The sequence below is a fragment of the Fragaria vesca genome, linkage group LG5 (genome assembly GCF_000184155.1).
Source record: "Fragaria vesca subsp. vesca linkage group LG5, FraVesHawaii_1.0, whole genome shotgun sequence".
NCBI classification, from domain to species: domain Eukaryota; kingdom Viridiplantae; phylum Streptophyta; class Magnoliopsida; order Rosales; family Rosaceae; genus Fragaria; species Fragaria vesca.
This window is the reverse complement of record NC_020495.1, coordinates 20,221,232-20,233,817: the sequence shown is the minus strand read 5'-3', so window position 1 is coordinate 20,233,817 and position 12,586 is coordinate 20,221,232. Positions and strand designations below refer to the sequence as shown.

Sequence of the window (12,586 nt, the reverse complement as noted above, 5' to 3'; positions counted from 1 at the left end):
ATCCCTTCTCGGTGACTCTCTCTCTCTTCTCTCCCAATTTTAACCGTCTGGATTGCTTCTCTTCAGATCTACCGTCTATTATTGCTTTGATTGCTGCAAAATATAGCTGCATTAGGTTTTCGGATATGGATCTGAAGCCCTTAGGTTCTGGTACTATCTGGTAGTAGTGTTAATTTGAATTTTTACTGTTCTTCTTTCAGAGAGATTTGAATTTGGAGGAAAAATTTGGAAAAATGAAGCGAAATTGGGAAAATTTGGAAACAGAGCCGCTCAATGTAGTACTATTAGGTTAGCTGGATATGGACAAAGTTAGGTTCGTTTTATTTCACTTTTTAAATTAATAAAGACTAAACCGTGTGACGAAATTGAAATTTTACTTAATTACCGTGAGGTTATTGCCATTTGCACCATTTACGTCAAATTTGTCATTCTGAAATGAAGTTGGATTGTCGACCACATTTTCTATAAGTTGAAGAGATGAGAGGTTTGATTTTGATGCTTGTATTTTGAGCTTTCTCAATCTTTCAAGCAGTGACTTAGTAGCTGCCAAGTGTAGAATCTTTTTGTTCCATGCACATTTTTTTTCTTGAAAGTTGTCGCCACACAGTTCCAAAATGTTATGCTTTTATGTTGATTTTTTCTTTTACTTTTCCAATGCATTTGTCTTATGCATTTATGCAATTAGTTTTAAATTTTAAATTTGATTAATCGTTGCACACACCAACAAGGATTTAGTAGGAACGGAGATATGCATGGCTTGTTCCTGTATGGAATGGGTCTGAACCCCCTCATGGTAATTATTTAGCACAAAGCTCCCTGTTATACCAACACGGTAATCGTTGTCCTGAATTTCTACATATTATGTGCTTAAAAACATTAATTAGGTGACGTAACAGGTTTATACTACCTTGCATATACCCAACCCCTAGATGTCATTTTCATATCTTCTACGAAGTCTTGGTTCCTTGTAAAGTTGGAGAAGTTATAGACCTTGAGACATTTCTTTTTCCATAGCGATTTAATTCTCAGGCCTCAAATGAATAATCAAGTAAATAAATTCAAGCCCCATACCATCCCTCAGGTGGCTAGGCGTAATTTTTGTGGTCAATATTACATACAAAAACCAATTCTGTCAGGGTTGGTGCATGCTTATGAATGGTCACTGCAGATTTAATACATAACTTGAGGGTTTATGGTTCTTTTTAGATTCAAATAAAAGAAGTTCACAAGTTGCCCCTATATATGCAAGGTGCAATCTAAGTTACATACACTTCAACTGACCTTTGTTGGGGTGTTGGGTCTTATTTATCAATACCGCGGCACATCTTGATTTAGTATTTGCTTTATCATATCATAAAATTGTTTCTAATATGCCATAATTTGGTAATCATGCAGAATGGGAAGTCACGGATTCCACCTCTATCATCTGAACCTCTTGGTTTTGGGCAGAAACATGATGCAACAGTTGATATACCACTGGACACAATGAATGTAAGACAGTTTCTATCTATACATTTCTATTCTATTTCTGGTGCCTAGTTAATTGATTGGTATGATATTCACAGGATTCTAATCAAAAGGCAAAAGAGCTTGCAGCTTGGGAAGCAGATCTCAAGAGAAGAGAAAAGGTTAATGTCACAAAATCTATGATGGATTACTTGTCTGTTGGTCTGCCTTTTGTTGTTAGTAATTCTATCTTCTGTTCATTAGGAGGGTCTGCCTAGTTTCAAGTATAGTAGACAAACTCATCCAAGTATGAAGACCTTATGTTTAAGAATTAAGAGTCTTTGTACTATTTTTTCTGTAGTAATTACATTCATTCTGTACTTTAGTTTTGATGATGTGGTCTCATATCTCTGTTCTCTTTGCGTTGCTGTATGCCTCATAAAAAATGCAATAGGTGTCATCAATTATTTCTTTTAGCACCTTGGTGTTCATTTGGGTCTGTACAATGATTGATGTACTAATGGTTCTATAAAAGGGTAGCTGTGAGCTTAAATTACGTTCATGTAGAAAGATATTAACCTCTTCTGCTCATATGTGAAGTATGAGTTGACTTTTGAGTGTGTCATTGAGTCTAAAAGACCTTATGTGATACTTGGATAATCCAAGTACTCTCTAGCACTGATTCGTAGAAAGTAGAAACATGCTTGTGTGTTAGCAACTTCTGTCTCCTCAAAGTTTCCTTTCTTTCAAATATAGTTATCTGCCGAAATAAACAGCAACTAAAAGGCTAGTAAAAGAAACACATTAGTAGCTCATTTTGTCTTGAAACCAGTTTGGTATATAAGTGCTGGTTCATCCACTATGTTCTTACATGGTGGAATTTCCTCCATGCTTCAGAGATATAAAAATAAGCCTTTGTTGTATAGGCAAGTTTGTGATAAGCTTAATCTTATTACCTGAACAACTAGAGGTCAAGTTTTCTGCAACCTGAGGAGAATGATTGTGGAGCTCAATTCATAGTGTAAGAATCAAGCCATCCAAGAACCAGATGTTTGAGATTTTTTACTTATAGCAACAAAGGTAGTAAATATTTAGTTTACCTAAAATGAATTTCTAAATGGCATATTTCATGACTTCTGAAAATAGATTTAATTATGTGCTTCTGTGTGGAGTTACCTTGACCGAGTCCAAGGCATCTTTGGTAGTGCTAGGTCTATTTGAAGTCTACTCTCTAGTCCATTGTTTTTTTTAATAATATAAATCTTTTCCTTGTTCTGCATTAGAGCGTCAGAGTGTATTGTCTTAAATGTCTTCAAATTGCTCATGCATAATGTTGCCCGCAACAAGTTCTCATTTGGACTCTTATATAGAACTGTTTTCTCATATATGCTTTACTGTTTGATCTATTTCTATACTTGAATTTTGATACAGTTTTGGTTTTATATCTAACTTATTCAGGATATCAAACGGAGAGAGGATTCTGTTGCAAAAGGTAAGGGCTATGAATCTACAACTTTGTAATTTGAGCATATTCCGGAATGCTAGTCTGAGGTGGTAATTACCTTTTTCTCTACTTCATGTATCAGCTGGTGTCCCCGATGATGGAAAAAATTGGCCTCCATTCTTTCCAATTATTCACCATGATATTGCCAATGAAATACCCGTACATGCTCAGAGGCTACAATATATGGCTTTTGCAAGTTGGTTAGGTATGGGAGGTTTATCTTGTCAATTTGTTGCTATCTAACTTTGCTTCTCTAAGTTGCTCTCTTCAAAAGATTGAGGCTTTCATTGTGAAAAAGTATTTAATCAATTGTTTTTATCTAATCTCTTAATGAATTTTTCTACCAACCATTATTTTCAATAGGTTTAACAATTCGATCATATTATTACATATAGTACTTGTTCTGATTGGAATAAACTCTTTTTAAACTAGTTTAGTATCATGTCCAGTTGCAAAAACAGAGATAACAATGATATAAATTATTATTGATCAGCTAAGATGTTAATTGAATAGCATTATAAGCTTGTAACTGGATACAAAAATATCTTTGATTTGGATACTATCAACTGTGGCCAAGCAATATTTCTTTGATGTTACAGAAATTGGATTTCTCTTGAATTTCTTCTCTTTACATGCCTGTCTAACACATAAATGTTGCTCTTGCAGGTATAGTTCTTTGCCTAGTGTTCAATGTAATTGCTGTTATCGTCTGTTGGGTCCGAGGTGGAGGTAAGTTAATACTCTCAAGTTATGCAACTATTTTTCACTTTGGTGGTTTTGATGCTAATTGCATGTTGTTATTGCAGGTTCTAAGATATTTTTCCTTGCAATCATCTATGCTCTACTTGGAGTACCACTCTCATATGTGCTGTGGTACAGGCCTCTCTATCGGGCAATGAGGTAACCATTTATCGATGTTCTTTCTAATGGTTTCCATAGTGATATCAGATTTGTGGTTCCTTCCTGTCATAAGCTTTTGGTTTTTTAGTTTCCGATATTTATGTCCATGTGTGGGTTGCTGCCAACAATATTAGAAAACCACCTTAGAGCTACCTAAAATGCCTCCAAGCTAATGGGGTTGTTGTATGTTTGGTTCTTAGTTGCTATTAGAAAAGGAAGAAAGGCTTTGTTAGTAAGGCTTTTCAAACGGATGTCTTGGGAGTTTTCCTTACTCCTTGGCTTGATGCGAGTCTCACCTCACCCCAGGGCACACCGTCTCCCCCTTTAAAACATTGGTATTTGGAAATTGAAAATATTATTAAATCTCTGTCGAATTTGGGAACAATATGTGCTTCTCAGACACTACTGTAGTCTGCAGGAGGGTGAATATACGGTAATGAAAATTGCAATTATAGTGGGGATTGAAAGTTTTTTTTTTTTTTTTTTACTTTGTCTTATCAGTTACATTATTGCAGCATGTCAATTTAGTAATTTTATGGTTAGTGGAGAAACCTGTGCTCCTTCAGTTGCCCGAATATGAAATATGAGTTGTTTAATTTACAATAGTTCTGCTTCACTGATCAGTCTATCAACTTGTGGGTAAAGGTCTCATATTTTATAATTGTTTAATAGTGGATTAAAAGCAGTTATATGGTGTCAATGTTATCAATCTGGATAAAAATGTGTGCATAGTTTTTCTGTTTATTTTGTATTTGATGTGTTTAAAAGTGTTGCATTGCTTGTGCTGACTGTTGCTGAATGATTTTCCAACTTGCAGGACAGATAGTGCCTTGAAGTTTGGTTGGTTCTTCATGTTCTACATGGTATGCACTACTACAGTGTTCTTTTAACTTCTTATTGCTTATTTTATTGTTCCTCATATTTAAAAAATTGCACGAGACAGCTCCATATTGGGTTTTGCATTATCGCGGCTATAGCTCCACCAATTGTCTTTCAAGGAAAATCTCTGACGTAAGTTCTTTCTTCTATTTCTCTTGTTTGTTTTTGGAGTTTAATATCTCTCTAGCAGGTAGTTGGTCAATGCCATTTTAGCATGAAATATAGTTAAACTGAAGTACCATTGGATTTTGTACCAAAGACATGTAAGCGATTGAGAAGCGTGCAACTATTGGCGGAGAAGTGAATGTGTGTCATCCTGAATCCCTAGAAATTGAACATTTGTTAGCTCTGGAACACCCTTATTGCTGAAAAGTATCTTTTGCAATTGGAAAAGTGGATTGTGTGGAATAAGGCGCCTGGTTGTTTCTATGTCTTGTTCATTGATTGATGCTCCACTTTCTACTTTATCTAATATGTACATTTCCTCAAACTGTCATATAATGAAAAATGATTCATTAGAAGAGGGAGGGAGGGTATTTTGTGCAGTTTTCGTATTCCAAACTGCAGAGCCTGACTTCATCGTGCTTGTAAATTGGAATCAAATAGATATTTAGTTGAAACTTGTTGCTATGGCAAGTGTGTAATGAAGAAACTGCCGTTATTTTGGGAGACTTTAGGTGATTAGAAAGCTTTTTGACCCTGAACTAAGTGTTCCCTGGGGGGGGCGGGACTGAAGTTGTTTCAATCAGTTATTGTTTTGATGCTGTCTACTGTTATTATAATTTTTTTGGTCCGACTCATACTGTCTACTAAAAACATGTTTATTTATTTTTATATTTTATGTTACTTGTTTTTAATATTCATTTGTGGATTGTTGCATTATCACAGGGGCATTCTTGCTGCAATTGATGTCTTTTCTGACCATGTGATAGTAGGGGTAAGTTTTTTTACATGCCTGGAGCTCGCATTTGTCTTTAATCTTCTTTAAACGGTAAATGACTTCGCAAAAAAACAAAAAGAAAAAAAGAAATAAGGTAAATGAAAGGTGTGCATGTTAAATGTAATTGTTTGTGATTCCTTGTATGATGTTCCCGTACCTGTTGTGTTTCTTTGATTTCTTAGTTGCATTGCATTAATATCAGCAGGGTATTAATGCTCAATTTGTAAAATTTATTTGATAAATGATTATGCTGCTATAATATATTGTCGGAAGTAAATTGTTTCTCCCACTTTATAGTTATCTGGAACTATTACTAATTCTGTTATTTTTTGTTGTTGTTGCAGATATTCTACTTAATTGGTTTCGCCTTGTTTTGCTTAGAGTCACTTCTAAGCTTTTGGGTACTCCAGGTGAGACACAAAACTTGCCTTGTTTTAGAGTTATATACACCTTTGCTTTCTTTACCAAGTATAATTGTTTATGGTGGCCTGTAAAGAGAAATGCTACTCGAGTAATCCATAAACATGAGAAACTATACATAGTTTATTCAGATCGTACTAGCTGATTTTTTTTCTTTCTGAAATGCCATCTATTTGGCATCACCAAATATGTCGTCTTTATAGAAACTGGAATTATTAAGGATTAGGCCAACAAATATAACTGTTATCCTCTCATGATACATAAAAATTATCATGTCTAATGACGCAAGTCCTAATGAAGTGATTGCTGAGATCAGCAGAGGATATATACAGGGACAGGAGAAAGTAAACATTTATTCTGAATCAAATTGATACATGCTTTATAGTTATTCTTTGTCAATGGAAGTAATGCTAGTAATCATGATAAAGCTAATTGAGGGTGGAACAACATAGCACCTATTCTCCAGTTACATTTGGATTTGGAAATTTTACTATCATATTCATTATCTATACTATAGTTAAGAGAACTCTCCTTGTCAACCAAGGTGTAGAAATTTCAGTTATGCCTGCACAAAATGGACTGAGATTGCATAGCGGTCAGGGATGCAAATATCTAGAGTTTAAAACATGGAACCAAAATTAATTCTGAGCATTACATAACAATCCAATAATCCATCGCTTTTTTGTGTTCTCTATTGCTCAAACCTTTCACTTTAGTGTGGGTGATAACTGCTACATTTGTTTCATGCTCTCCTTTTCCGAGTATGTCATTTTTGTTTTTGTTTAGGAACGGTTGTATAGTCTGTTTCAGGAATTTGTTCACACACTCTTGTCTCGTCATTTTGTGAAAATCACAATTTTCATCACCCGTCCTCATTTTCCTTTTGGTTTGTGCAGAAAATTTACGTGTATTTCAGGGGAAACAAGTGAGACATGGTCCTGTGGTTGTGATCGACATGAATTTAGAGTTGCTCTAGTAGTTTAAGTATATTCTTCTGTGGCCTGTTGTTTGCCTTATCATTGTGATAAGTTCATGAGTTTATAGAATTCTGTAGCTACACATATATTAGGAAGTAGCATTCAACGGTACTCCAAAAGTCTTTCCAGTTTGAATCAAACCTCGTTCTGTTATTTGTTACATATTTTTTATTCAACAAAAAGTGATATCGAGGGAATATCATAGTACTGGTCTAAACATCATTGTGATATTTGGATCTTTGTTCCATGCTTGAGGTGCGTCGTATCTTGTTATGGCAAATAACAATTTTTTTTTCTGTCACTGCTCTGATGTTGTGAATTATATTGTCCGTGTTTGAGAAAATTGCTACTGTTTTTCGTTATTTGTTTGTGTAGACCATTACCATCAGTGCAATATCACATTTGAAAATCTGGAGAATGCTATCAGTTCGGCAGAGGTCTTTGAGTACCAAGCAAACGTACAAGTTCTCAAAAGCAGGTCAGGGGTTTTTTGCTAGGTTAGAGTTGTGGAGGAAATGGTGTCCATAATTTTGGAGGAACTAGCTTAGGGTAACTCTACAGATGTAACGATAACCTCCAAAACTCTGTCAAAACTGTACCCGTTAATTATAGAGGTAATGCCATGCAGACTACCGACATAGTTCGTCGGTAAGGAAATGTTGGTATCCGAACTTGGAAGCAGCTCTGATTTTCCTGTATACATTGAGAATTAACTAGTGCTCGAGTCGACTCCGCCTCTTGAGTGATGTATACACAAGCTAAATGCTGTGAAGAAGTCATCACTCGGATCAGGCGATCAGCGGTGTCTCGGCATGAACAAACACCATGAACGCTACAGGTCTTGTTAATGCACTACACTCTCCAACCACCTCATTTGGATTTGCAGATCTTAAAGCTAGGACTCAAGGAAATCAATGCTCAAAGATTAGTAATCTCATCAGGTCGTTTAGGGGAATTGAGAACCTCAACAACACAGAATTACTCGCTTTGGGGTTCATTATTATCAAGCAACCAATTTAGAAAAGAGGTAATTCATTTGATAAAATGCTTCAAATAGACAACAAACACTTGTTTATGGTCATGAAATATATCTAAATGGTCACCACTACACCATAGATCCTCTTCTAACCAATGGAATAGGTTACGGTAACCACAAGGAGTTCGAGAAAATGAAAAATCAAACTAGGAGAAGATCAGATTGCTTTAAGATTGCGATTTGTATACTTTCGGTGATGGCTCTCTCGCAGATGCGCTCGTTACAGTGCGCGCTCATATCTTTGTTAGCTGAAAACCTTGTGCCCAGTTGGAATTACCTCTAAAAATACCCCAGCGTGCTTCCCTCAATTCATTCCATACTCAAATATTATAAACACAACTTGGAATTGAAAATACTTTAACCAATTCGTTTGGTCAATTTGCATCTATCAAATAATAAGTTGCAGGACTGATGCTTGTGCTTTTGTAACAAATTGACGTCTCCATGCATGGTCAATTCCTATTACTTAAAAATATTTGGTTATCTATGTGTTGTTTTGGCTTCAAGTTAACTTGATGAGTTTATAATTTGTTGGTGTATAAACATCTGGATACAAAATGAAAATTTAAACATAATAATGTCAAATCATTAGTTGAAAGTAATCATAATAGCGGGATACACACGTTATGTTCATAAACCAATGTTATTTATGTTTGAAACTTTGGAACTTTGTATATTATATTACAATTACAGTAAGCGACTTGAGAGTAATGATATATCACTGTTCTCCACGTTAAGACGTAAAATGCTAGACAATTTTTTTTCAAGTTTACCAATTAAGAAGCAAAAATGAAACCCCATAATTTCTTGAAGTTATTTTCCATTTGAAAAGATGTCTTAACAACTTTCTTTCATCTTTGTTTTATCAAGGGATGAGCTGCTAAGCACATTTTCCCTACTAATTTGGTCTCTTTTTGGGTCAGATTAGTAAGGAAAGCTATACATGCAAAGAAGCACACTCCAAAGTTTGAATTGTATGGCATCAACTCTATCTCCATATCCCTTCCATTCCTCACCCTTCACCTCTAATCCTCAACCAGCCACCACCATCATGCCAAGTGGCAAATCAAATATCCAAACCCCAACAAATAACCACCAAGCTTCTCTCCATGCCTCTGTTTATCACAATTCACTTCACACACCATCACCTCATCAAAAATTCCATCCTTTTCCTCAAACCTATAATCCTATATTCAAAAATATCCACTCTGAAAAATGATAATATAAATTGCTAGTGGAAAATAGAGCCTTGTAAATGACCTTCATACCACTGCCCACCACCTCAAGCTTACCTCCAAAACTTGCCCAAAACTAGGGGTAGTCACAGAAACCCCATCTTCAAACAAAGAAGAGAGTACACATCAGCCTTAGCATCATCACCTTCTTTCCTTTCCAAACTGCCTCGTGTCATCAAACTTCAATCTGTTGTAGCCTCTTATTTTGTGTTCCAAATAACCTTTCCTCCACTTTTTTGAAATCAACACCATTTCATATATGTGTCATCTTCCCAAAACCATCTGACCAAAATAACCATAACCTCTCTCTCTCCCTCCATTAAATCTCTCTGGTTTCCAATCCCGCATTAGAGATCAGAGAGACAAGATGGCCATTTGTGCAGTTCACACAAGCACCCAGTTCAACCCAACATGCTCATCAATCTCCACCCCTTCTAAATCCCACTTGGGATTCTGCCAAAGACAACAAGTAGTGTTCTACACCAAGAGGACTAGCAAGAGATCATCCACACCATACGTTGGCCTCATAGCTTGCGCTGCAGGCGGCCAGGAGACGGTGGTGATTGGCCTCGCTGCCGACTCCGGTTGCGGGAAGAGCACATTCATGAGGAGGTTGACAAGTGTGTTTGGAGGAGCAGCAGAGCCACCAAAGGGAGGCAACCCCGACTCCAACACTTTGATAAGTGACACCACCACTGTGATATGCTTGGATGATTACCACTCACTTGACAGGACTGGAAGGAAGGAGAAGGGAGTCACTGCTCTTGACCCAAGAGCCAACGACTTCGACCTCATGTATGAGCAAGTCAAGGCCATCAAGGATGGCAAGGCTGTTGAGAAACCTATTTACAACCATGTTAGTGGACTGTTAGACCCCCCGGAGCTCATCAAGCCCCCCAAGATCCTTGTCATTGAAGGCTTGCACCCAATGTAAGTCCGGCTTTAATTGTTTTTCCTTATGTTCATTAATGCTGCGCTGGTTAAATTTGTTCGCCAAATTATGTGTCAATGTTTTTATGGATTTATGATTTATCCGATCAAAATTTCCGGTAAATCTCAATTATGTTTGACACATCATTGTTTGGCAAACAAATTTGATATTGATATGCATAAAACGAAAGTCGTTTTCATCATTATATATGTAGCCACCCCTTTGTATGTCACGCGGGCACATTTTTGCAAGTGCACATGTACACAAGGCCACACACCTGTTCATGAAATTCTCTCCATCATACATTTGTTCATGAAATCCTGGAATTGTTCTTGGATCTTTCTTCCCCTTTCTTTTCTTGTATAGAAGACTCCATAGAATTTTTGTTTTCTGAGGCTGAGACTGGAGTTGTTTCGTTTTCTTCTGGGTATCCGTGTCATTTTATTATTACATAGGGTAAATTCTTTTTAACTCTCGTGTAAACGAAAATTACTTTCCTCTTGATTACGTACAAAGAATTGGTAGTAATCGTTGAGAAAATAGAAGCAAATCAATAAATTCATTAAGAGAAAAGATAAACACTATCGGTCCACTTCAGTATCATACTTTGGTTCATGCAATGACGTAGACGTAGCTATATACATTATCAACAATTCTTTGTGGCGTCAATTTCTGTCACACTGGGGCTGAATTATGTAATGGTTATGGAGGCTAATAGTTTACAACTAATTTCTGATGTGTAGGTACGATCAGCGAGTCAGGGACCTCTTGGACTTCAGTATCTACTTGGACATCAGCAATGAGGTTAAGTTTGCATGGAAAATCCAGGTAATTAACTAATTAACCACTTTGATCATAGTAATTATGATGAATTCCAGTAGTTCTAACTATGTCAACAACTAAAGAGGGACATGGCCGAGCGTGGACACAGTCTTGAGAGCATCAAAGCCAGTATCGAAGCCCGAAAACCCGATTTCGATGCTTACATTGGTAGACATTTGCGTTCCCCTTCTTGCTTAATGCCTTGATTAGTTAGCAATTGAGCAGCAAACCGTGTAATTAGTTCTTAAGCTCATATTTCTGTTCATGATTTGCAGATCCACAAAAGCAGTATGCTGATGCAGTTATCGAAGTGTTGCCAACCCAACTCATTCCAGGAGATAATGAGGGCAAGGTTTTGAGGGTGAGGTTGATAATGAAGGAGGGAGTCAAGTTCTTCAACCCAGTCTACTTGTTTGATGAGGGCTCTACCATTTCATGGATACCTTGCGGAAGGAAGCTTACCTGCTCTTACCCTGGAATCAAATTCACCTATGGTCCAGACACTTATTATGGCCAAGAGGTACGTAGTTACGTACATACGTATTTTTCCTCCATATGCAAGATGATCCGTGCTGATCTTTCCCGTGTCGATGTTGTGCTTATGTCTAAAACGACGTCGATCACTTAAGGTTTAAAAGTTAATCTTTGTGGAAGTATAATAGTGGACGTAAGCTAAAGATCCAAGATTACAAATGTTACTCGGTATACTAATTATGTTCATGTTATTTTTGTATTTAATATAGGTGTCAGTGTTGGAGATGGATGGACAATTTGACAGATTAGATGAGCTGATCTATGTCGAAAGCCATCTAAGCAACATCTCCACCAAGTTCTACGGAGAAGTCACCCAACAAATGTTGAAGCATTCCGACTTCCCAGGTAGCAGCAACGGGACCGGTCTCTTCCAAACCATCGTCGGGTTGAAGATCAGAGACCTCTATGAGCAGCTCATTGCAAGCAAGGCCAAAAGTCCGGTAGAAGCAAAAGCTTAATTAAGATGAGAACCCTCTAATTGTCTATTGTATGTATGTACTACTGCAACACTAGAATTGAAGCATTGGTTTTGTTTCAGTTTTCTATTCTATTTTTCCGCTCCTTCTTCCTTTAGTGTTTCTGTTAGTGTTGGGCTATTCCTAACAAGAACAAGGACACTTTGTACTATCATCATCACGTACCTCTATGTTGTAATCTCTGCAAGATTTGTATTATACAGCATCAAATTAATTAAGAAAGATACAAAGTTCAGTTCAAGAAAAAGTTTGATGGACTCTGTATATATGTACACTATCCGTGGATCTGTAGAAGCAATAAATTCCCATACACTGCAGTTGCATAACTGATATAACTACCTATGTGATGATGGTCCCCTTTGTCCTTTACCAACATTTGGTTCTTTTCCATATGCAGGGGATAACCTTTGGAAGCTTAGCATGCTAAAGCAATAGAAACTCTAGTCAGTACGTCCGTTGTTACCCAAAAAAAAAAAAAAAAAAAAA

At 36.7% G+C, this 12,586-nt stretch overlaps 2 protein-coding genes across 2 annotated transcripts in view; both read left to right on the top strand.

Annotated features, from left to right (window-relative positions):
• LOC101311378 (secretory carrier-associated membrane protein 4-like) overlaps positions 1–7,330 on the top strand; it is a 7,414-nt gene extending 84 nt beyond the window's left edge. Inside the window, exons 2-13 of the mRNA XM_004300123.1 lie at positions 267–275; positions 1,396–1,491; positions 1,566–1,628; positions 2,905–2,938; positions 3,033–3,155; positions 3,617–3,679; positions 3,757–3,850; positions 4,668–4,713; positions 4,794–4,861; positions 5,618–5,666; positions 6,014–6,079; positions 6,986–7,330. Coding sequence (XP_004300171.1) covers positions 267–275; positions 1,396–1,491; positions 1,566–1,628; positions 2,905–2,938; positions 3,033–3,155; positions 3,617–3,679; positions 3,757–3,850; positions 4,668–4,713; positions 4,794–4,861; positions 5,618–5,666; positions 6,014–6,079; positions 6,986–7,018 — 744 coding nt within the window. The 3' untranslated portion in view covers positions 7,019–7,330. The remainder of the gene's footprint in view (positions 1–266; positions 276–1,395; positions 1,492–1,565; positions 1,629–2,904; positions 2,939–3,032; positions 3,156–3,616; positions 3,680–3,756; positions 3,851–4,667; positions 4,714–4,793; positions 4,862–5,617; positions 5,667–6,013; positions 6,080–6,985) is intronic.
• Positions 7,331–9,523: 2,193 nt separating this feature from the next.
• On the top strand, positions 9,524–12,339 carry LOC101311094 (phosphoribulokinase, chloroplastic-like). Its single transcript, XM_004300122.1, has 5 exons — positions 9,524–10,267; positions 11,012–11,096; positions 11,174–11,258; positions 11,366–11,610; positions 11,834–12,339. The coding sequence occupies exons 1-5, from the start codon at positions 9,705–9,707 to the stop codon at positions 12,080–12,082; spliced, it is 1,227 nt and encodes a 408-aa protein (XP_004300170.1). The 5' UTR covers positions 9,524–9,704; the 3' UTR covers positions 12,083–12,339.
• The last annotated feature ends 247 nt before the right edge of the window (positions 12,340–12,586 follow it).